The sequence below is a fragment of the Plectropomus leopardus genome, chromosome 19 (assembly GCF_026936395.1).
Source record: "Plectropomus leopardus strain MGB_pleo_1.0 chromosome 19, ASM2693639v1, whole genome shotgun sequence".
Taxonomy (NCBI): Eukaryota; Metazoa; Chordata; class Actinopteri; order Perciformes; family Serranidae; genus Plectropomus; species Plectropomus leopardus.
The window spans coordinates 27788916-27814416 of record NC_142194.1 but is presented as its reverse complement, the minus strand read 5'-3'; the positions used below and the strand labels follow the sequence as shown (position 1 = coordinate 27814416).

The 25501-nt window shown below is 37.8% G+C and overlaps 2 protein-coding genes across 3 annotated transcripts; both read left to right on the top strand.

Moving 5' to 3' along the window:
* The first annotated feature begins 1046 nt into the window (after positions 1-1046).
* galk1 (galactokinase 1) lies at positions 1047-24787 on the top strand. 2 transcript variants are annotated; one of them, XM_088070379.1, is made up of 9 exons: positions 1047-1119; positions 7660-7903; positions 10201-10390; positions 10617-10736; positions 11576-11711; positions 11873-12054; positions 13543-13693; positions 14785-14947; positions 23300-24787. In XM_088070379.1, exons 2-9 carry the CDS (start codon positions 7739-7741, stop codon positions 23372-23374), a joined length of 1182 nt encoding a protein of 393 aa, XP_087926505.1. In that variant the 5' UTR covers positions 1047-1119; positions 7660-7738; the 3' UTR covers positions 23375-24787. The 2 variants fall into 2 exon arrangements, with proteins under 2 accessions (XP_087926505.1, XP_042364074.2); XM_042508140.2 differs by lacking the exon at positions 1047-1119 and having other exon boundaries at positions 7572-7903.
* LOC121958953 (BTB/POZ domain-containing protein KCTD21-like) lies at positions 17465-23293 on the top strand. The gene is made up of 2 exons (XM_042508141.2): positions 17465-18275; positions 20583-23293. The coding sequence occupies exons 1-2, from the start codon at positions 17862-17864 to the stop codon at positions 21045-21047; spliced, it is 879 nt and encodes a 292-aa protein (XP_042364075.1). The 5' UTR covers positions 17465-17861; the 3' UTR covers positions 21048-23293.
* Positions 24788-25501: the final 714 nt, after the last annotated feature.

The window sequence follows — 25501 nt, the reverse complement described above, 5'->3', positions numbered from 1 at the left end:
TTCTTTGGTGCCAGATTGTTTTGTGCCTCACACGTGGTAGATCGGCCGACTCTTCTGAGTTTCTTCATGTGTGCATTCCTTGCTCTTTCTGAAAGTGTTTCGCGTACTTATTTGTGGTTTTTGTGTTTTTCCAGTGCCTCCCTCTATCGAGCGCCAGCGCCTCAATTCCCAGCCTCTCGCCTCATTGCCCAGTCACTCATTGCCCAGTCACTCATTGCCCAGTCACTCATTGCCCAGTCACTTGCCTCCTCCTCCTCCACTCTGGACTCCCCAGAGCCCCCCCCCCCCCCATTCCCATTCCTACCTCCTGGCATTCACTCACCTTTAGTTCACTTTAAACTTTCTGAGTGTCACTCCTGGGTCCTCCCATTTATGCGGTCCTAAAAACCATAACACTGCTGACAAAAAAAGAAGCAAAAAAAGCATTATATGAAAACAGGTACTAGTAAGCTTGTTATCTTCTGATCATATCAGATTAAGTCTAATCTGTAGATTTCTTTTGTATGAAAGCAACAGTTTTCTTAAATTCTATCTGTATTATCATCTGTTCTTTCCAGATAATTACATTATGAAGATGTTGTCATTTAAAATGTACTTAAAGATAATATTGGTTTTATTTCATCCTTTTATTTTGCATCAACAAAATCGCTGAATGTGTTTTGCTAACAAGTCCTGTGTGTGTATCAAAGGCTGACTGCTGTCCCAAAATATCAACACTTATCAAAGTCATAAATGAGATGAATTGAGGAGAAAGGTTGAGCAGAAAACAGTCAGTGAGCAAATGTGCAGCTGGTGGACGGTCACACACACACACACACAAACACAAACACAAACACAAACACAAACACACACACATACATTGACTTTCATCAGTACAATTTGGACTTTTTCAGACTTTTCCACAGGACATCCAGCTTTCCAAGGGTTGGCTACAGTCTGAAAGCTTGTTACATGTTCCCCTGATGTTGAGCGTTGCATGACTCTGACTGACGTATGTGTGTGTGTTTCCTCTCTCAGACGCAGCTGCTTATCCTGATTGAGGGGAACTGTTAAAGAGGAGGCTGGGAGATCTGCTCTCTTTCTCTAATCATCCAGCCTGGCAGCAGCAGCAGTAGCATGGTGACTCTGATGATTTAGATTTTTTATCCTGTTTCAGTGGGACCAATAGTCCTGTTTTCATGGCTGTTCATGGCATTGTTTAGAGCCCGCTTTAATATCACACACACATATCACTCTGCGCACAAAATGTGCTTTTCAAAGGCAAGCTTTAAAAAATGTTATATATTAATGTTATTTTCTAATTTCATTGAGTTAATTTTTTAACCAACATCAGTCCTGATCATATTTATCTAATATTCATTTTTTTTTTTTTAGAATTTTAAACCTTTTAAATGCCAGGTTTTTGTCATGATGCCAATGTGTTTTTAGAAGACAAAATAACATATGTGTATACATACATACATATATATATATATATATATATATATATATATATATATATATATATACACACTCTATATTTTCAGTAAACTACATGCTAAGTACATTTTGTTAAAAAAAATCACAGCCTGGGATACATCAATGATTAGCAGCAACACTGACTTTTATACATTATTTCTTGTGCAGTGTAAAATATTCACATTCACACCCTCTGCACACAAAATGCGCTTTTCAACATCAGGCTATAAAAAGAAATATCATACATGAATATGATTTTATACTTTCATTCAGTTTCTGTTTTTAAACCAACATCAGTCCTAATCATAATTTTAACGTTTTCATAAATTTTCTGAATTTTAACTCCTTCAATGCCAGGTTTTTGTCATAATGCCACTATGTTTTCAAATGAAAAAAAAAAAGAAAAAATAATTATTTTCAATACAGTATACTACCAAGGATATGTCAATGATTATCAGCAAATATCAAATATTCATTTATTTTCAGAATTTTAACCCTTCAAATGCAAGGTTTTTTATCATATATCACGATGTTTTTAGATTAAATATACTACATGCAAAGTAGATTTCTTTTCTTTTTTGATGATGACAGCCTGGGATATGTCGATGATTAGCAGCAACACTGATTGTGACAGAGCACCTAGTGCAAATAGCATGTATTTTCTCCATATGCCAAATATGGTAAAAATAACATCATCAGGTGGAAAATAGTAAAAATGACAAAATCCCAGTATGACACCCAAAAATAATATGATGCATGTTTTTATGCTTTGATGGGATCAAAAATGTCAGTTTGAATGGTTTTTAACAGTCTGAATGTAACACTTTAGTTTCCACAGTGTATTTTAGACTTATTGTAGGAGCTGAGCTGGAAATTCACTGATTAAACAAAAATACACAGTATTTCCAAAACGTATGTCATATACATAAACACAGCCAAAATGATTAAAAATGAAGATTGAAAAAATTGTAAAATGCGCCTGAACAGGACCTAAGGGTTATGTTCTGTGATTTTGGTGTTTTCGGTTAGAGGGAAGAGTGCAGATCCTACAACCCTTTGTGGGTTGGTTTGGATGTCTTCCTTTCTTTTTGTTCTTTTTGGCCGCCCCACCAGTCTTATGTCTTATGTCTCAGTCTTATTTTTAGTTGGTGCAAGTTGGTTTGTTTAATGGCTGCTTTTTGTAGATAAATTGAATGTTGATTTCGGCTACTCCTGGCTCTTTTTATTATGTCAGACCTCTTACCAGGAGCCTTTCTGGGGGCCGCAACAAAGCTCAAAGGCCCTTATTAAATACAACAAGTCAGGGCCCTGAGAGCTTTTTAGGTCTGGAGTCAGGACAGGGAGTTTAAGTATTGAAGTGAAGAGGTCAGACTGGCACTGAAGGAGAGACAGCAGGTGATCTTACAGTTATCTCACTGCAGAGCCGGCAGGTCTGCTGGTTCTCTCTCTGGAGGACAGGGGGCTGCTGAAGCTGGATGCTCTGAAACAGAAAAAAAGGTGAAATATTTCATGCGTCAGTAGGTGGGTTTCCATTAACCCTCAAATATGTGAATATGAAATGGGCCTAATGGAAACACGTCAATTAAAAAAAAAAGTTTTTACACTGGCATGAGGTGGTATTTTAGGCAATTCGAAAAAGCTATGTTTTGCAAGACTGCAATGGAAACACTTTTACTGCGTTTGATGCTATGGCTATGTCCTTTTCAGAAGGAACTAAGCCATCAAGAAGTTTGCCAGGCTCTGGTGCAAATTTTGGGCCAAAAGTGGAATTACACCGTCCGGGTCTGTCATGGGATGGCCCCCCAAATTTTTTTCCCCATTGAATTACAGTACTGTGCAAAAGTCTTAGGACCAACATAGATTTGTTGTTTTAGCAAAGATGTAATGTGGATATATATCTATACTTTACTCGGTCTCTATATTAAGATATAAACAAAGAATACAGACAAATTCCAAACACCAAAAAAGTCAGAACACATTGGAGTCTTTGGACTAAAGTCAATATTTAGTGTGAATCATGAAATCGTACAACCTTAGCAAAAGATAGCCAAAACAATCAACATTAAGCTTTGGACATGTCTTGAATGCAACCTGATGTGAATAAACCAGAAGTTTAGAATTGTAAATCTCAAATCGTCTGCCCAAGAAGTTCAAGACTGGAAAAGGAGCTCACACTACAACTTCAACCTATTGAAGCTGTTTTATTCTGAAATGTTTGTGTTTTTAATGCTGAATACAGATTTCCTGTATGTTGTGGTTATATTTTTGTAACAAGACTACTGGGAAATCAATATTTATGACTGTTGTAAGATTGCAAAATAAAGTTTAAGGTGGCCTGAGACTTTTACACAGTATTGTATAATAGGAAATTTTACTTTTTTAAGCATCAAAATGCCCACGAAATACTTATTTCACTGTCTAGATTTAAGCCATCCAGTTTAAGTTTAAAAAGATTTTTTTTTAGACCGCTATTTAATCAAGCAAAGCGCTAACCCGGAAGTCAGCCGCTCTGCTGGCGGAAGTTACCTGCTCGGGCACAGCTGTGCTTGGCTGCCGAAAGTCTCTTAGTGCACAAGCCTCCATGGCCTGTAGATCTGGGCATTCTGTTCCCGCGAAAAGAGTTTTTTTGCTTCATGCTAATGAGCAATTCTCATAGGAATAAATGGGGACCCACCTCCATGGCTGTACCCAGACTTTCTTAATACATCTATGGTAGGAACTGTCTCCCTCATGATGCAGCAGGAGCTACAGGAGCTGTTACTGCATCACATAACTCTTCAAAAGTTGAGTGGATCATCTGGAAGTTTTGAATCCACAATTTCTCTGTGAAATCGTGAACTATCACCTCCCAGATAACCCTCATACGTGGCCGCTCCTACGTATGAGGGGCTTGCCTTTCAAGATCCAAGGATGGAAAGAATAAGGATGAGCTGTGACATCAGAGCAGACAGCCCCTCACACCTCCCATCAGCCCCTGTGGCGGTCAACGGGCAGACATTTTGACTTATCACAGAGGGAAAAGCAGAAGTCTTACTACACTGTAAAAATTAACTATTTGTTTTAACTTTAAAAAGATAGTGTCCAGGCTGCCTTGAATTTTAAAGTTACTTCAACTTGTCTGGTGTAATTCTATTTAAGTGTCCCAGTAAACCTTGATGGTTAGACAGTTAGCCAACAGTTACCATCCCAGGACCCTGAAACTTAAGCAGCTAAATGGAATTTAGCCATCAATATGTTACAATTTACACTTAAACATGTCAAAATGTCTTCTGGGAAATTAAATTGACAGTTGTCTGTTTGGTATAGAATCATTAAATTCAGTCAGATCTGATCTTTTTATTTTTTTTTTAATTAAACATGTTGACATTAGTGTACAATCTGATCATTCTTAGTTCCCTTTAATACATCACAGCTTTTGTAAAATTAATTTAAAAATATTAAGTATGAAGTACTATCTCCATCACCAGTTTCTCAGTTTCTTTTCCATTTCCATTGAGTTTATTTTTTTAACCAACATCAATCCTAACCATAAATATCAAATACTCTTTAATTTTCAGTGTTTAAAAAAAAACAACAACACAATACATAAAGACATAAAGAATTATGTTCAATATATTCCATGTTAAGTAGATTTTTAAAATAATTACAGACTGAGATATGTCATTGATTAGTAGCAACATTGATTGCGACAGTGCACCTAGTTGAAATAGCATGTATTTTCTCTGCATGACAAATATTGTAAAATTCCAAGGCAAGCGTGAATAACACCCAGAAATAATACAGTCCATGTTTTTATGCGTTAATGGCTGAGGAATCAAAAATGTCAGTTTGAATAGGTTTGAGTATTTTTTTGGCAGTTAACTGCAGCTTATTTGCCTATTTAATGACGTCAAATATTTTTCCAATGGAATAACACTGTCACACCAAAGCAGACAAATGTCAGTGTGCTCCTTTCTGACGCTTTGAAGCAGCCGGCCATGTTAATGTGGGATCTTGCTGAGGAACGTATTCTGGTGCTGCTCTGAAGTGGTCAGATTGAATGTTATAGCAAAGAGAATATCCAAAACTGTTTGCATGAAAACTTAATGTCTCTTACCTTCATGTGCATGAGCTGCACTGTGACTATTAAGGAAAGAATTCAGATTGACTGAGAATTTTGGAACTCAAAACCAACTTGACACAAAGTGATTATAGAAATGATTTTGGCTTTTCACTGGCTTCAGTTCTGACTGACTTCATGGACAGCTGCTGATGATTGAACATTCCTCACTGATGAATAAATACAATTATAATTTCCTTTGGGGGCCCAATTGTGACCAATGGGCCCTCTGGATGTTTCGCTTATGCTTCTTGTCTAAGGTGAAATGTTGATTTCAGCCTAAATGTATCTGTATGATTGGATAGGGGATTCTTAATTATTCATAAGAGAGAAGGGAGCGGTGCAAAATGGTTGAGGCACTTCATATATTTTTTTAAGAATGAGGGAGGAAGTTATGTTTTTTAAATTTGGCTCAGGGGAGGAACTTTAAAATCTAAATGGCTGTTTTTATTTATGGTAAACACCCCCAGAGTCCCAAAACTCACAGGGTTTTTAAAGGCATGGTTACTTAAAAAAAAAAATTAAAATCCCACCATTTATCACAGCCATAAACTGTGAAATATGGTCACTCAGCTCAATGAAGGGTCATCACACCCCAGCCACACCCCTACTTTAATAAATAATGAACAGTCCCTAAATTGTTGCTGTTGTTTGCAGAAGAGTCTCCACTGTCTGTGGCTGGTTGTTTTATCCGCTCTACAAAATGCCTTAAAGTGAAACACGTAGACCCAACAGACCCAATCCATGGCTGAGCAGCTTGTTACCACCTGGTGGCAGCATCTACTTTTCTGCTTCTGCCCCACAATTTGTCTCAGCCTATAACAGTCCTGTCCAAAGTCCAGCCTGGTGACTAATTGTGGCCCTCAGACTGAATATTACAGCTTGCATTTCAAATATACTCTATTAGTGATACTCAACCTACAAATCTGGCCGCCCAATCATTTTCTAATTTACAATTAAAATAAAGCGATTCACACTGGGAATTGTTTTTGTACTTTTGGTATACATAAGGTGCCAAAGTGCTAATAAAAAACAGCATCAAAATAGAGCTTGTTGACAACAAATATAAACATTTTAACAATCCTAGAAACATGTTTAATTCCCAGAAAGATCCTAAAATCTAAGAAATGTGATGGAATCTGAAAAAAATCCTAAAATCTGAGAAATGTCCTAAAATTCTAGAAACATCCTAAAATCTGAGAAATGTCCTAAAATCCTAGAAACATCCTAAAATCTGAGAAATGTCCTAAAATCTGTAAATGTCCTTAAATCCTAGAAACATCCTAAAATCAGGGTAATGTCCTACAATCAGAGAAATGTCCTAAATATTTGAAATTTCCTAAAATCAAAGAAATGTTCCCAAATCCTAGAAACATCCTAAAATTACAGAAAACATTCTAAAATCAGAGAAATGTCAGAAAATCCGAGAAATGTGCTAAAATTTCAAGTTCTATCATTAAACAGTAGAAATGTCCCCAAGTCCTAGAAATGTCCAAAAATCCCTTTGAGGCTGCTGCTACTGGCCCCTGGCCAAATTTTGCAAAAGTGACCCCCATGCAAAGCAAGTTAATTCTCCCTTTGCTGTATTAACACAATATGAGTTAATCAGGCAAACTCACCTTACATTTTTTACATTGCCCTCACGATGGCAGGACAGCCATACAGTTAACTAGAAGCATGAATATTTTACACTTAAAGATGAATCAGTGGCGTGTGTCATTCGTAGGCTATTTGACTATTTTTTAAATAACACGATGCAAGAAGCAGCGGAAGAAGGAAATTAGTAGATTTGGAAAATGATTTTAAAGGAACCTCGGCAAAAATGTCAAAAGGATACAGCTTATTTAAAATGATTAAATAATATATGTCAAATCATCATCATCATCATCATCATTATTATTATTTTTATTTTTGTTTTTATTTTTATTATTATTATTTCTTTCTTTCTTTTTCTTTCTGTTTTTAAAACTTTTTTTCTGTGTCATGTGACTTTTTCCCACCATTCACAGCCTCACAATCAACTGTTTGGTCACACCACCAGGAAGTAAAGAGCACATGAAGATTTTTCCATGTCAAACACATACATGTTTCTGTTTGCATAGACCATCACCGCCACGTAGCATCCTGTCAGTGTGTAAGCTTGTTCCGGTGATATAATCGGTGTTTGAAGTCGCGGCGGAGATGGACGGCTCGTGTCCCGGTGTGCCGGAGCTGCTGGCGGCTGCCCGCCGGCTCTTCGCTCAGGAGTTCGGGGGAGAGGCTCCTCAGATCGCGGCGTGTGCTCCCGGAAGAGTCAACCTGATCGGCGAGCACACCGACTACAACCAGGGATTTGTGCTTCCGATGGTAAAATCATGACTCATTCACTCGGTGGCAAACAGCAGACCCCTGCGATTTAGTTAGTGACACACTGCTCCTGTCACACCAAATGTCATTTAATAATCTGACAAATTAATGTTTGAGTGGTGATTGGCGGACACGTGTAATCCTGACATAACCGTGCCTCTTAAAATAACAATTTTAAAGAGTCATTCTGCTGTTCGGCATGCTGCTGTGTACCCAACAACAATTCACTGACTGACCTGCTCTGTGGTAATGTGTCAGCTCTTTGAAACTTTGGTTGACATCAGCTCTTAAAACCTGAGCAAATTGGTTTCTAAAACATGGCAGAAAAAGGCAATGGCAAGAAATGTCTTACCAATTGCAAGAAATACGCAAAAGGTGACAAGAAAATTACCTGAATTTTTTTTCTTTATATATATATTTTTAAGGGGAGGATTACTAGAATATTACCCCCAACCCCCCCGTTTTGTTATGGTTTTTTTTCACTTTTTATGCTTATTTTCAGATTAATTTTTACCAAATTTTTTTGGTAAAAATTTTTGGGCCATTGCTTTTTAAGTTGCTCGTGGCCTTCTGCCCATGTTTTTGAGAGGAATAAAACCAGTGTGCATGAGCACAGCATTATTGTGGTTCAAAGTATCAAAATTTTATGTCCTGTTTGGTGTGTCACTTGCATATTGAATTTAACAGTTTGAAACCTTGATCTCTTTCAAAAATATAGGAAGAAGGCAATTAACAGCAAAAAAAAGAAATGACCCAAAAATTAGCAAGTAAGTAGTAAAACAGTACATAAAAATTACCTGAAAATGAATTAAAAGGCCTGAAAAATTGCCTTAACATGTAATAATTTTAAAAACATTTTTAATACGTAATTATCGTCATTTAAAATTGTTTTGCCTAGCTTTTAAGAATAATTTTCTAAATCTAGAAAATTACCTGAACATTATTTTTAAAAAAAACCCAAAATGCTAACATTATTAAGTAATTATAATAATTATAAGTCGATTACATAATTTTAAACATGTCATTATGATAATTAGAAAAATGAATTTTTTCCCAATTTTTTTCTTTTCCCTGGATGTTTATTCTAAGTTTAAAAAAATAAATAAATTCTAAATAAACCAGTATCTGGCAATTCATGGAACTTTTTTTTTTTTTTTTACCAAGTTGCTGAGTGTGTTTCCTTTGTATGTTTTTTGAAAGAAATTGCACCAATTTGCTCAAAGTTCAAAGGTTGAAATACTTGTTCAGGGCCCCTGAAAGCAGCACAAAGTGATGTCATTCAAGGTTTCAAAGGTTAAAGGTGCACCATCACTTTTCTTGAGCTGCTTTCAGACACCTTTATCAAGTATTTAACCTTTGAACTCTCAGCAAATTGGTGCACTTTCTTTCAAAAACATTAAAAAAGGCATGAGCAACTTGGTAAGAAATGTTCTACATATTGCAAGAAATTTGTAAATTTATAATTAAATAAAAAAGAAAACTAGGGAAAAATTATATGTATAATTTTCATAGTCACATATTTTAACTCCAGGTTTAATTTGTATTCCTGTTTTTAATTAGTTTTATTAATATTATTAATAATTTTGCTACAATTATTTTCCATTAACATTATTTATTTGTTATTTTATTTTAATTATTCTTTTTTTTATTTTATTCATTCTGTTTATTTATTTTATATTAATTTCTTTTAATACATTTTTGTGGTATAATTCTTGTTTTTTTCACCAATTTATTGCTAAATTTTTGGTCATTTCTTCATTTATATTTTTAAAAAAGGTAGAGAAAAATATCTAGCAAAAAAACAATTATTTATAATTATCCTTATTACATATTTGAAATTGTGTTACAGAAGTTTTATAATTTTAAAGCACTTTCTCCGAATATTTTTTGCTTTGTTTTTTTGTTTTGTTTTTTTACTTTCTCTTTATTTTCATTTGTTATTTATTTTTCGCTTTGTTCTGCATTTTTTTTAAATCATAATTATTTTCAGGTAATTTTCTTGTACTTTTGACTAATTTCTTGAAGATTTTTGGGTAATTTCTTCTTTTGTTGCTCATTGCCCTCTTCCCATTTTTTTGAAGAGAAAAAAAAGCCACTTTGCTCAGGTTTCAAGAGATTAACAAAAGGGCTGAGCCTCCAGAAAAATTTGGCACACAGACTAGTTCCGCATGTCTATCAGTAATAAGCAGGAAACGTTATATTTCCTCATTTTTTAAATGGAGTCTGGCATGATATTTCCCCTCTGACAAAGAAGAAGATGAGCACCCCGCTATGTTTGTGTGTGTTTGGTGAGCCAGGCGCTGCCCCTGGTGACGGTGGTGGTGGGGAGTCAAACCTCTAGCAGGGATGTTACCGTGGTAACAGCGACTGAGGACGCCGATGAGCCTTGGAGGGTGGACTTCAGCCTGCCCAGTGATGGATCGCCGCTGTCTCCAGGGTCACCCAGCTGGGCAAACTATGTGAAGGGTGTCATCCAGCATTACAGGGGTAAACACATGAGCGATGACTGGTCCACTGCTGCAGAAACATCACTTGGGATTTATCATTATTGGGTATCATCATTAGGCTGAGTGAATGAGAGCAGAAACACAGTAGAAGCTTGTTAATCTCACATGTCATCTCCTCCTGTCTCGGTTGGACAGCACAGGACGTATACTGACTGTGTTCTTTCTGTGTGTGTGTGTCTGTGTGCGTGCATGCGTGTGCACATCAGCTGCTCCTGTCCCAGGTTTCAGGGCCGTGATAGCCAGCAGTGTCCCCCTTGGAGGAGGTCTGTCCAGCTCTGCCTCTCTGGAGGTGGCTGTCTACACATTCCTGCAGCAGCTCAAGCCAGGTCAGAGTCTGATCACACCCTCATACCAGTGTCACTGTGATGTTCAGGCGTAAGGTAGAAACAAGTGGATTATACCAAGCAGGACATGTTCCTGGATCAACATCCCACATTGCAATCCTGGACCAACATGCAATTAACCAATCACAGCCCTCTGACATCATCAGTGTGCTGCAACAGTGCTTCTTTCATAATTCCTTTGTGCATCTGCAGAGCTAAACTAGGTTTTTCAAATTGAAGTTGGAGATATTTAACAAAATCCTCAGTAATACTGAACTAAAACCCTCTGAGGTACGACAGGGTTAACTAACTAGGTAGACTATGCCAACAAGTATGTTTGTTAGCAGGCTAGAATATTGTTCAGGGACATTGAAGAGTGAGGATTGTATCGTTTTTTTCAGTTGCAAAGACCAGCGATTAACACATCTTCCCCTCCTTATTTATAGCCTTTTCAAAACATTTTTAAGAAAATTTCTAGATTTTTTTTTTTTTTTAGAAATTTCTAGCATTGGAGGCAATTCTAGGATTTTAGGATGTTTCAAGTATTTTAGGACATTTCTAGGACTCTAGTACATTTTACGGATTTTAGCACATTTCTAGGATTCTAGGGCATTTCAAGGATTTTAGGATTTTTCCTGGTTTTTAGGAAAGTAGTGATCAACAAGCTCTATTTTGATGCTGTTTTATGCACTCTGGCACTTTATGTATAACACACTTACAAAAACAATTCCTAGTGTAAATCACTTTATTTTTATTAAATGAGAAAATAGTTGGGGGGGCACCTGGCACCTTGTTGGGGGCCAGATTTGTATCACTGTTCTATATCTTTGTTTATCTTTCAGATGATGGAGACAAAGTGTCCAAAGCATTGGCCTGTCAGAAGGCAGAACACACTCATGCTGGTGTCCCCTGTGGCATCATGGATCAGTTTGTGTCTGTCCTGGGCAGGGAGGGCCACGCTTTGCTCATTGACTGCAGGTCAGTGTAAACTCCCAGTGAGGGTAGAACAGTACAACATTTTAGGTAACATCCGGGTGTGTATCTTCTTATGTTGCAGCCAAATGCTTTCAGAGGCTGAGAAAAACATCACATCTGCATCCAGCACTGTCACACATGTACTTGTTTGTGGTTTGGCTTAGGTCCCTGGAGGCCACTCCTGTCCCCCTGGCAGATCCAGGTTTGGTCATTCTCATCACCAACTCCAATGTGAAGCACTCTCTGACCGGCAGCGAGTACCCCACGAGACGCAGACAGTGTGAGGAGGCTGCCTCCGTCCTGGGAAAGGACAGTCTCAGAGACGCTACCATGAAGGACCTGGAGGGTGTGAAGTACATTTTGATTCTTTCTGTCCCTTACTTTATTACATTCTGTCTAGCTTTATCCACAGCTATGTTGCTGTCCGAATTCTTCGACTTTTCCATTCTGTTGATGTGATTCTGTCTTGTCCTTTCTTCCACTGCCCTGTCTCCCTGTCTCTCGTGCTGCCTGTTCTTTCCCAGTGATGTGGTGTGAGCCTGGCCCTGTTCAAAGTTCAAAAACACACCCAGAAACACCTGATTAAAAACTTTTTAATGATTTTTGATTTGCAGCCAAAAGTTCCCCTTCAACCCTTTAAAACCTGAGCAAATCCGCTTGATGTCTTTCAAAAACATGGAGAGAAGGCAATGAGTAGCGTAACAAGAAATTACCCAAAAAATGCTGAATAAATAAATAAAAAGTACAAGAAAAGAAAATAAACTTTTTTAAAAAAATAAGGAAATTACCTGGAAAGAGTGCTTAAATATTGTAATGATTTTAGCATAATGTTAAATATGTGTAAATGTGTGATAATTATAAATCCCTAGCTCTTTAATAGAAATTAAAAAAAGACCTTACCTTCATTTAAATTGACATTTCCAGGAACATTTTAAGCTGCTTAGTTGAGCTACAGTCTGCAAAGTGGCAGCAGCAAAAGCCCTTTCTCTCTTTTTTCCCTCTGTTCATGTAGCACCAATTTTAACAGTATTGGGATCTTTCTGCTGCATAGACAGCCCAGTTTTGTGAAAAGACCATCTTTACAGCAGTGAAGTTCTTCTTTAGGCATAGCAAAGAGGTAGGAGAGGTAACGCTGAATGACCACAGGTTAGATGTTTATGGGCAATTTTAATAGAGATACTCTCCTATCTCCAAACCTGTGCAATAAGACTTTAACACATCATGAAAGTGATCACACCACTAAGATATTTGGCAACTGGAAAACAGTGCTGCAGTGGTGACTTGAACCTTCCATTGGCAAACAGTTACAGTGTACAGCAGTTCATTTCATTTCCCCTGGATGTCTACGCCACACAGGCTCACAAAAGGGTGTGTCTGTGACAACCAATCACACATTTTACAAGAATGTGTCTGTGACAACCAATCACACCGTTTACAGGAATATCACACCTGGCAGCGGGGTCAACCACACATCCTCACATAACTCCGACTTGCTAGAAACTAACTAGAAAGTTAGGAGCTCTGTGAGAGTATTCTGTGAATATGGTCCCTGATCCATACGACTCTTGCAGTTGTTTTATTAGCTGCTATAGTAACAGGCACTTCTTCTAAACACTCACCAGTTGGTTTTCTAGTTTTAAGGGGTGCTTTTTGTCTAAGGCTTAATACTGGACCAATTTCAAAAATCGTTGTTCCCATTAGTAACTTAGACAGAAAAACATGGGAAAATATGGTCCAGGTTAGAAAATACCAAACTTTCCCTTACACATTCTACACTTCCTGAGCACACTTGGCCTGATGTGGTGTGATGTTTTGGCCTTCCGGATCATTTCAGAGGCAAAGGACAGACTGGATGATGTAACCTATCGAAGAGCTCGGCATGTGATCGAGGAAATAGAGAGAACTGCCCGAGCTGCTGAAGCCCTGAAGAGAGGAGTCTACAAAGAGTTTGGCAAGCTGATGGTGGAGAGCCACAACTCCCTCAGGTACACTGACAGCAGCTGTATCCCATCAATGTATAGAGCAGGGATACTTAACTGGCTTTGCTTGGGGGCCACTTTTACAAAATGACAGGACGCCAGGGGCCTGTTGCAGTGTGTTTCTAGGATTTTTGGACATTTCAAGGATTTAAGGACATTTCTTGTAATTTAGGATGTTTCTAGAATTTTAGAATTTTTCAAGAATTTTGGGACATTATTAGGAATTTTGGGCGTTTCTAGAGTTTTTTTTAGCATTTAAGATGTTTCAAGGATTTCTGGGATTTTCTTGGATATAAGTACATCTCGGATTTTAGGACGTTTTTAGAACTTTAGGACATTTGTAGGATTTGGGGTTTGTTTTTTCCATGGTTTAAGGATACTTCTAGGATATTAGGAAGTTTCAAGGATTTTAGGACATGTCAAGGATTTGAGGACGTTTCTAGAATTTTTGGACATTTTTTCAGATTCAAGTAAATCTCGAATTTTTGGAAATTTCTGGAATTTTAGGACTTTTTCTAGAACTTTAGGACATCTGTAGGATTTTAGGTCGTTTTTAGAACTTTACGACATTTATAGGATTTTAGGATGTTTTTTCTATGGTTTAAGGACATTTCTGGGATTTTAGGAAGTTTAAAGGATTTTAAGATGTTTCTAGAATTTTACAACATTTCTAGGATTTTAGGACATTTTTCAGATTCAAGTAAATCTCTAATTTTTTGACATTTCTGGAATTTTAGGACTCTTTCTAGAACTTTAGGACATTTGTAGGATTTTTGGACGTTTCTAAGATTTCAGGACAGTGCTCAGGTTTCAGTACCTTTCAAGGATTTGAGGATTTTAGGAAGTTTTTCAGATAATAGGAAATCTCAGATTTTATGATGTAGCTTGGATTTCAGTACATTTTAGATTTTAGGACATTTCTAGAACTTAAGGCTATGCGTAAGATTTCGGGATGTTTCAAGGATTTAAGGACATTTCTCGGATTTTAGAACATTTTTCGAATTTTAGGACATTTCTCTTTTAGGACGTTTTCTAGACCTTTAGGACATTTGTAGGATTTCAGGGAGGTGTGTGGTAACGTGTCGTTCCTGTGTCAGGGACCTGTATAAGGTGAGCTGCAGGCAGCTGGATGAGTTGGTGTCTGCAGCCATGGAGGTGGACGGCGTGTTTGGCAGTCGGATGACTGGCGGAGGATTTGGTGGATGCACCGTGACTTTGCTGCAGGCCCACGCCATTGACAGGACTATACTCCACATACAGGTTAGGACACACACACACACACACAAACTTTGATACATGCATACACTGTATACATTTATACTATATGTAAATGATCAGAATTGTTATCAACAAATGATTTTTGTTTTGAATCCATATGTGGAAAGTTGGTGGATAGAAACGGGTTGATAGCCTGAGCAGTGCCTGTCAGGCGCGTCTGAGCTGCGTGTCAGCCGCAGCACATCTAGAGAAACGGTGGCGCACTGTTTTTTTTACGTGTGACGCTTGCATTTGTTGACTCTATACCATGGACCAACCAATTTATACCGTAGTTTAAAGTCTCCTTTGCCACAGAAGGTGTTTGTTTTACTTCAACTTCCTTGCTTCCCTTTCAAAACAAAAGCTATCTGACTGTGTCTCTGTGGACAGAATGCCATCAGTTGCTGATACAATGCATTTTATTTTGAAACAATTACAGGATGGGGTTGTCAGCTGTGCAGGAGCTTGTATAACTTCATAAATGAGTGAATTATGTGCTTATAAATATGAAAATACAGCACTCATATCAGCAGGAAGCGGTATGCCATAAGGCCCAGTTAAGGCTGGACTGTTTTGATGCATTTTGGAGAGACTTTATATCAGACTGTAAAACACAGATTAGCAGTTAAGACTGGGCTATTTTTTGTTGGGAAATAACGCCCTGCAGTGTATGTCAAGTTTTAAAATGTTATTTTCAGTAAATTTGTTGTTATATTTATTGAGTAATAAAAAAATAATAGTTAGATCAATTAAAAAAATAATCGATAGATTAATCGAAAAAATAATCGCTAGATTAATCGATAAAAAAATAATCGTTAGGTGCAGCCCACACTTAAAATGTAAGCTCATTTTAAGTTTTATATCAGTTTACTCTAAAAAAGTATAATTAGAGTACAAAAACTTGAAGTAATAATTTTGAGTACTTGTGAGAAGTACACCTTTTGCAAGTCATTTGTACCTATTAGTATAAATTATTAAAATGCACTTTAATCTTGCTTTTTTAGAAATGTATATACATGTTAGCACTATAACATGTATTTAGTATATTAAGTATATTATTAGTAAAGTTGAAAATTGCACACTTCTAGTACATTAGTAATGGAGGGATACTAATTGCCCTTAAATTAAGTAAACTTTAGTACACTTTTTTACGTGGGTAGTTTTTCAAGATGCATAAAGATAGTGTTATTATCCAAAAGTAGACAACTTTCTCAGCTTTCACACCGAAATGCATCTGGAAAAACAGCTGGGAATGCCTGTGGAGTGGGGCTGCTTTGTCACCAACAGTGACATTAATGAGTGGTGCAACTCCACACCTTGAGCGAAAAAGTTCAAAACTTTTACGTGCGCCCAAAAACCGCCCAAAAAATGAGTTCTGCAACAGAAAGAGAAATACGCCTAACAGGCACGCTGCACCATAGGGAAACAATGGTTTTGCTTGCAATGCTTCTTTAGCAATGTGTCTTGGTGTGATCGGCACACTAACTAAGGCATAAATTGGTACAAACCATGTCATGCCATCATGTCAGCAGTTCAGGGCTGATCAGGGCGAGTTTTCACTCATATCTGGCCTTTAACAAAGGGCTTCAGAATATCTGAACTCCATGCTGGCCTTAATGTGCTTCAGTCAAAATGTAATTTAAGGTTGTGAAATAAACCAGAAAGGATGCAAAACCAAAGCTTATTCGAGATTTTGCAGCAGCAAATACTCATCACCTTCATCCTAAACAAAGAATACAAACTTCATCTATATGTATTCAGTTGGAAAACCGTTCCAGGACTGCACACACACTACTAAAAGGAAACTAGCTTCTTCTCCTCCTTTTCTGCATGTTGTCTTCTAGTTAGAAAGTTAGCCAGTGACATCTGAGTGTCATTCTTAGCAGTGGAGGTCAACCACAGCTCTTCACTAAGATAAAAGTTTCTGTCTCTTCCTGCTCAGAGTTGCTCTGTGACCTTTCCTAAATCATTCCTAAGCTTGGTCTCCTAAATAACAATTTTTAGGCTAGAAGCTCTCTGGGAGTATTCACCAGGTGACATCCTCCCAAACTCTGTGTTTGTCTTGTTTCTTGCTTCATTATTTTCATCCATCCCAACAAAATACAGGGCTGCACCAAAGTCATTCTTGCTGTTAATCAGATTGGAAATTTAACTTTTTTCTATTGTGATTCTATATTTTGGAAATCTTTGCATTCTGAAAGGTGTTTGAAATAGAAAAGTGTCTGAGGAGGACATTGCTCATTTGTTCACAAGAGATAAAAGCACTTTCAGTCTGTCACTTTAAGGGGTGCATTTCAGACAAATTGTCCAGTCCCCCGTGTCTTGCTCAGACAGCTCCAGTGTGTGTGTGTGTGTTTGAGAGAGGGAGAGAGAGATCCGGGGGTATGAGCTGAGAATAAAAGCGAGCTTCGTGGAGCCAGAAGTGTCCAGTTATTAGCATGCTGGTCTGGTCACTGTGGCCCTGCCGCCTTTCTGCTGGAGCCCAGTCAGACTGAGGGCCCGCTGTTAGCTGACACCACCCACAATCCTACAGGAGACACAAAGGAGATCAACAAAGACACACATTTAACTGCAGAAAATCAGGGCAACACCTGCATTTATAGCATGCTTCTTTGAAAAAGCAATGAAGGAAAAGAGCTGCAGACTTTTACGTGTCTGAATCTGGGGTTTTGTACATTTTTTCCGGCTTTGGAAACAGACTTGGCAGATTCCCTCGCATCTTTCCTGACTCGTATCCTGGCTACTACTGTGGCGCGCTGACTGTCAAAGGACAGAAGTCTTTCTTGGACACAAAGGAAGCACTTGAAACTTCTACATCCCTCAGTCCTCAGCATTCCTGCCTGGAGCACAAGGATTCTTGTCTTCCCAAAAACAACATCGCAAAATTCAGAGAAAAAACGACAGCTTTGCCTCCAAAATGCTGAATCTCAACTCACCAGACGACAACAGCAACAGGAACTCTCTCCGGGACCCCGTGTCACTAAACGTTGGTGGAGAAATTTACACAACGACCCTGGACACCCTGACACGCTGCCGTGACTCCATGCTAGGCGCCATGTTCACGGGACAAATCCCCGTGTTGCGAGATAACAGAGGAAACGTTTTCATAGACCGCGACGGTAAAGTGTTCAGGTACATTCTGAACTACCTGCGCTCCAGCTCCCTGGACCTGCCTGATGGCTTCTCCGAGTTGGCACTGCTGCGGAGGGAGGTGGATTTCTTCCAGATACGCCCCCTGCTGGAGGAGATTTGCCACTATGAGGCGTCAGTGCCTCTCAGCCTGAGAGGAGGGCCCCTAGGAGCCATGATTGTGGTGAATGTTCACTCCAAGGTATGCTTTTCAAAATTTGTTTTAGATAATGAAATCAGTGGGCCCCATGGAAAGCATCGATGTATATTGTCATCATTAAGATATGCCTTCACTTAAAAAATCCCATGGAACATCTGTGTCTCCATTAATGTCCAAGCGCACCTTCAATTGAATTTGAGTAAATACTATATCCAGCCCATACTAACCAGCAGTGGCATTTCTGTTGGAAATAATGGGTTTCTAAATTAATTTTCACAAAATGTAGTATATCTAAAGAGAAGCTTATTCATACAGCTCATTGCTGAGAATCAGTTAGAGATCTGGAGGCTCTGAACTGCTGTAAGCTAAAGCAACAGAGTACTGACTGCTGACATTGTTTTTAAGAGTCATATTGGGTCTGTTTTTGTGAAACTCGGGAGAGCTTAAAGGAACGGTTCAACATTTTGGGTAACACATTTATTAGTTTTCTTGCTGTGTGTTAGATGAGAAGATTGACGCCTCTTTCTGCATGTCAGTACACTTAATACAGATTTCTCACAGTCATGGAAAAACTAGAAAAGTCACGGAATTTCACAGTCACAATTTACAGGCATGAAAAAGTCATAGAATTAGTAAAAGTCATTGGAAAAATTTTGAAAAACAACCAAACATGAATAACATTCATGTATTATATTGGTGAATGTATGTTCAATAGTTTACGATGTAATGTAGGTTTAATATGTGTCGATGTGTGACGCATTGGTCGTTTTTATTTATTTGTCTATCATGAAATTTTCTTCATTTTCTCTCTGCGTTCCCATATCTCCCTTCATATATGCTCAGTAGGCATTTCAAATAATTTTTTAAGGACTTTTGGCTGAGCGGTAGGACATACAGCTGCAATTGGCTGTATTTTCTATTTATTTTCCTACCAATTTTTGATTTTTTTTAAATAGAAAAACAGGGGTTTGGAAAGCATGTTTTCTTGAAAATGTTTGATATACTTTTTATTTCTATATGATATAAAACCCCCCACCTCCCCCGTTATTTTTATAGAAATATATATTTAGCAATTTTTATAGAAAACTAAAAAAAAAGATTTTTTTTTTGAAAATGGCTTTAGAATAGATGTCTTCTTTAAACATCACCAAAATTACACCGCTTATCATAGCCAGAAACTGTAAAAACAGAAATTATTATTCGATTTTTAAATCTTCGTCAGTCCTTCAACACATCATTGGGGATGTTGAAATTATGTTTGAATAGAGTTTGAATCTAATATGTTTGAAAAACCCTGGACAAATAGAGCAAGGGTAAAAGTGTATTCAGCCCTTGAAAAGTCATGGAAAATTTAGAGAGTTTTGTACATTGTACTCCCATACACAAAATGTGCACAAAGCTGGAATTGGCTTGCCTGGTTCTGTTTAAACCTAACAAAATCCACCTTCTAGCATTTCTGATGCTTACTAATGAATATTTTACACCTTGTATCTTTAGTCTATAAACAAGTGTTAGAAACAGTCAAACACATGAAGTCGCATACAACAGTGATTTGAGGCTTGAAAGGCTATTTTTTGTTACTTTTGGACAGAGCCTGGCTAGCTGTTTTTCCCTGGTTTAAGTCTTTGTGTTTAGCTAAGTTAGCTAGCTGCTGACAGTAGCTTCATAAAAAAATGTACGGGCATGAGTACTATCCATCCTCTCAACTAAGTCTTGGTGAGAAAGTCAATAAGTACATTTCTCAAAATGTCAAACTTTTCCTTTGACCTGAATTAAAATTTTGATTGGATATAACAAACAAATGCATGTTAATTATACAGGAGGGATAAATGCATATGAATTATACGGGAGGGAAATCCAGGCACTCCAAAAGTGTGAAAAATGTAAAACACGAGCTAAATCATTAAAAAAGCCAACATATCTGAAGCCCTGAGAACCATGTTGACGTTTTTAATGATTTAGCCACTACAGTAAAGGTTATTTAATGCAATTCCACCTCGTTCTGCATGTTTTGCACACTTTTGGAGTGCATGGATTTTCCGACTGTTTAAATCCTGTTGGTTCCCATTTTCTAAGAGCACCTTGATACAAGCAACCAGTCATCTCTCTTTTTTCTTAATGCATAAGCATGTTTTAGTGTCTATCAGCCTGTTTTTTTGTGGAGAATTCCAAAACTATAGAAAAATGGCCTTTATTAACCTTTTGGTAGTCAGTCTGTGTTTACCATATCTACAGTATACGAGTAGAGGATGTGTGTGTTTGCACATTCAGAGACATGGACAGACCGGTTCTTTGTTTGTGTACACCCTGGAGAATGTGTCGTCAGCATAATCTGCCCTCTCATTCCAGGTCCGCGTTCTCCACTTTAACTTACGCCACGGGCCGGAAAACTATGAGCTTCGCACATGCTCAGTGCGAGCCTTCACAGTTGACCTCTTTTGTACTTGGAGAGCCTTCCTGACCCTTCTTTGCGAGCACTTCTCCTACAGAACATCCCAGGGTCTCACAATCCCCCGTCCATGCAACCCGAGGTACAACAGGCTCAAACTGGAGTGGGTGCCGAAGCCTGATGAACTCCCGCAGGAGCAGTATGACAAGCAGTGCTACCGGGGGCTGACCATCTCTAACCCTGAGGTCATGCAGTTTGATGACATCATGAACATGCACAGCAGCCCTTGTGATATCACAGACATGCAGGGGTTTGTGGAGGAGCTGCTGAAGGTGTCTCTGGCTGAAGGGTTCAAGGTTGACTTGGTCATTCCCGACCCGGCGGAAATTCTTAACTGCACCTCACTTCGGCTTGTCAAGTGCTGAGCTCCGGGCAGAGAACATGAACTGAAAGCACCAGAAGATGCCAAGCTGATGAACTGTGGTTCATTATCTTTAATGATAGCTATACTGGTTAGAGTTAGGATTAACCTTTTAAAGTGGAGATAGGATGCAAATTGTGTCTTTGAGGTCATTGAAAATGTCTCTGTGGTATTGGTATCTGTTCTTCAATCATAGAGTTTAGCAAAATAGTAAGTAATAGTGCAGTGTTCAAATAAGGGCCCTTTCACACCTAGCTCTTTTGGTCTGGACTTTTGGACTTTTCAGTTGGATCCGAACCAACATTACAGGTGTGAAACCTTCAAACAGTTGAACCTTGATCCGACCAAAAGAGGTGGTCTCAATCAAACTGTACTACGGTTCAGTTTGGTTCTGGTGTGTAAACGTGCTGGTTTGGATCAGTTACAAAAAGTAGTGGGAGGCTATCATCAAGTGATAAGAGTAGTGTTGAGCCTCAGTGCATAGTGTTTTTTTGGATAAGCATCTCACTGTGTGACTGCTGCTACAACATACGTCCACAAACCAACCAATAGAAATGCAGCATGAAATGACACATTTGCCAGTGTAACACTGCTAAATGCTAGTAGATGCTAATAAGTACTTAATTCAACTTCTCATTGCAAAATTGGTATGCCAAGTTGGCCTCTTTTGCCCAGCCGCGACCATGCCCACGTTCTCCTTAGCTTGGGTGGTATCACGGTATTATGGTACATGGTCATTTAAAAATCCTGAAGGTATTATTTTCAATACCATCATAAAGCTAAGCACTCTTATTTCTATTTAACTCATTGTATGTAGTGCACAGCATGCACCACCGGAGCTCAGGCTCTGGTCTCTATTAGTGGAATGGGCAATTGAGCTGGAAAAATAACAACGACACCTAGTAGTGCAGGGAGAAGTTACAGGACTGTAAACAGCTGGTGGCCAGCACACAGAGAGAGAGACTGTGTAGAACAATGGCATGTTTTTACATCTAACTCTGTGAATTAAGGATTTATTTCGACCAAACCTGAGCTGGTGATTGTTTGAACAGTGGATTAACTAACGAGATTACTAACAAGAGTAACCAAGATGGTTTGTTTTATTTTGTTTTTGTGGTGGTGTTTAATGAGGTAATGAGGCACAGAAAGAAAGTTGAATTTAAACGGTGTACATTTGTATTTCTCAGTTTTATAGGGAAAATAGGTGTGAAAATATTACCTATTGTAACATTTTGTGTGGTTCTGTTGTGTATTTATTAGTCTGAAAAGCTGAAATTAAGTAATGCACTTAGATCTGCACACTAGCCATCATAAACCCTATACCGTGGTAAAATTACAGGATACAGATACACTAGCCAAGCCTAGTGTGTGGTTTCGCCACAGAGAGAGTGAGGGTGGCTGCAGTCATAGCAGACAGGCGTTGGCAGTTGGAGCAGAGAGGAAATGAGCAGTTAAGTTGTCAAGAAGAAGTAATTGTACAGTTTAATTTGTCTGTGAACAATAGCACAAATTGAGGTAGCACATGGGGCAAGGAAAAGACGACTTTATTAAGAGTAACAAAAACTCACATTTTTTTCAAGAGGATGAACTTTATCCAGATGTGTTAGTCCATCTTTGAGAAATTCAACTTAGTACAATTGCAGTCGGATTAACATGCTTACATGTATTTTAAAAGTCCAATTTTAGTTTTACTAATACAGCAATTTGACTTTTTTTTAAAAAATCCTGTAAACTTACTGAATAGGTTTTTGAGATTTTTACTCTTTTGCAAACTACAAAAAAACCCAACCTGCACCAACTCAGTAAAATTAGCTTATTTTCAATTAAACTGTGTATTTCCTTGTGGAAGGGCTTTGTCTGTTTGCCCTTTCAATGACTTACAGGGGCAGTTGGATGAGTTATGGGCACGATTGTAGTCTGGAGGGGTAAAGGATGCGTCTTGGCTGAAAAGGGAAGGTGTCTCGTTGTGAAAACAAACCCAGCAGTTCTTTCCTCTTGCTCCCTTTTTAAACTTCCTTCCTTCCTCGGACTGTGAGAGACGTGAGGAGCAATGAATGGCTCTGCAGCCCTTCTGGATGGACGGTCTGGTGTTATTGTTCACATTATGCACAGTGGATAGCTGCTAGCGTATAGCTGCTGTGTAATGCTTAGCTCAGTTTTTCAATTTTCTTTGAGATGCATTATTGATCGAAGGTTACCGTGATTTAATGTACTCATTGTGTGTGTTTGTATGTGTGTTTATTTTTTCCAAAACAGGAGCGATACAGTGGAACGCCGACTTTCTATGTCACAACTCCGTCAGAAGGAGCTCGAGCCCTCAGTCTGTCCTGACCTTTGTCAACACATCTCAGCTACGTAAAGCATTTGTTTCTCTTTATAGGCGTTTCTATTTGATTTTTCTGCTCAATTTTAACTACAAAAATAGAATGATACGCTGTTATGCAGACTGATTAAAACACATTTTTTGAAACCTGAGCAAATTGGCTTGATTTATTTAATAAACATAGGAAGAGAGCACTTAGCAACGACAAAAGAAGTGATAAAAAAAAATGGCAAGAAATTAGTAAAAAGTTCAAGAATTTACCTACAAAAAATTAGTAAAAAATATATATATAAAAAACAAGGCAACCAAGACTTAGAAACAAGTGCTTAAAAAAAGTAAAAATAATCTTAAATATGTAATTATGATAATTATCAATACATTTTCCCCTATATTTTTTCTTTTTTAACTGGGTAATTCATCACCAATTTGCTTGGAGTTCAAAGGTTTAAATACTTGTAAAAGGCGTCTGAAAGCAGCACAAGAAAAGATTTGTCGGTCCAGTTTTCAAAGGGTTAATGTGGTAAACAAAAGTGCCTTCACTGTAACAATGCCTTCTCTTTATTTGATTTTTTCAGTTATTTAATGCCATAATAATCACCCAAATAACTCGCAGCAACTGTTTCCATAATGAGGACTTACATATACAGTGAAAATATAGGCTCCTGTGAAATAAATCATGTTTAAAAAAATTTGAAACATTTTAAATATGACATTTCTTAATATTTTTTTCATTTAATGTCTTCTGACTAGCACATTTAGTGAACATAGTGGGGTATTAAGCAGCTAACGAACCAGACATATTTCTGTGGGGTTGGTGAAGACCAAAAACGAAGCTAAAAGGAATATTTTACTAACATTCCTCTGGTGGACACAAACACGTGATGATAACATTGTTCATTGTCTGCTGGATGTGTAAATGCCTGTGAACAAATTAGTATTAACGGTTTTGTAAGGCAATAAAATAGTAGTTGATTTGAGGTTCTCAACAGTGGCTAAAAGTGAAGTAAAAATTGATGCTTAAAAGGCCCTGCACGCTCACACAGGTGTCTTTAATTATTAGGCTAATTAGAGCTCTGCTTGATATAAGAACTGTGGGATGTCAGTAAATTCAACATACCAATAAAAGTGATGCTGCAGCTTAAAATGAAGGTATCCTTGCTCCACCTGCCCCAAGTGATGAGGGAAAACACGTGTGAGATAAGCCATGTGTATGTAGGGGCCTTTAAGTAGTTTTACTGAAGTTTATTTCAATGAAGCTCTTTTTGTTGTTTTCAACTAAATAACATGACAAATTTTGCACTTTTCCTTTAAAATGCACACTGGAAGTCTTATTTTCAATATATTCTGTTATTTCAGCCTGCCCTTGTTCAAAATGAAAAGATATGCTGTATTTTGGATGGAATAAACAACATTTCAAATTATATTTTGCTTTTGGGTTCTTGATTTAAAAAAAAAAAAAACAAGCTCCATGTCTTGTGTCTGCTGTAAGGATGCTCTACAGATGTTCTCATATCCATAAACATTTTCAAAGACCTTCCTTTTGACTGAAAGGAAAGGTCAAATAAAATTGTTGGCTTTATGAATGTGACTTTTACAGTGTTTGGTCAATAGTTTGCTTGCTCACATGTTCTGTAAATATGTATTTTATATGTAACTTTAATGTAATATCTTCATTTTTATGTGTGTGTGTGTGCATGTAAAGGTAGCGCATGTTGTCTGTCATTGTTGATGCTGCCAGTTTGCTGCTTTGACACTTTGAAACGTGAGCAAATTGGCTTGATTTCTTTCAAAAGCACAGGAAGAAAATGATGAGCAACAGAAGAAGAAATTACCCCCAAATTAGCAGGAAATCAGTGGAAAGTAAAAGAAAGAAAATTGCCTGAAATAAGTTTTTAATAAAGAAAGAAAAAGTAAAAAGAAAAAAAAATGAAATTGCACCAATTTGCTCAGGGTTCAAAGGTTTAATACTTGTGAAGGAATCTGAAAGCAGCACAAGAGATGTCACCCCAGATTTCAAAGAGTTAAAAGTCCAAAACACCAAAACAGGGGGATGGTTAGACTACCTACAAAGTGATAACAACTTTTTTAATTAGAGAATGAGTTTGCTGGATGTGGCTTTGTGTTTTGTTTTGTTT

Excerpts from the sequence above, each read along its gene's own strand:
- galk1 (XM_088070379.1), top strand. The coding sequence starts at position 7,739 with ATGGACGGCTCGTGTCCCGGTGTGCCGGAGCTGCTGGCGGCTGCCCGC. Across the intron at positions 12,055-13,542 it reads TACCATGAAGGACCTGGAGG|AGGCAAAGGACAGACTGGAT; the intron begins GTGTGAAGTACA and ends GGATCATTTCAG. Across the intron at positions 13,694-14,784 it reads GAGAGCCACAACTCCCTCAG|GGACCTGTATAAGGTGAGCT; the intron begins GTACACTGACAG and ends TTCCTGTGTCAG.
- LOC121958953 (XM_042508141.2), top strand. The coding sequence starts at position 17,862 with ATGCTGAATCTCAACTCACCAGACGACAACAGCAACAGGAACTCTCTC. Across the intron at positions 18,276-20,582 it reads TGGTGAATGTTCACTCCAAG|GTCCGCGTTCTCCACTTTAA; the intron begins GTATGCTTTTCA and ends CTCTCATTCCAG.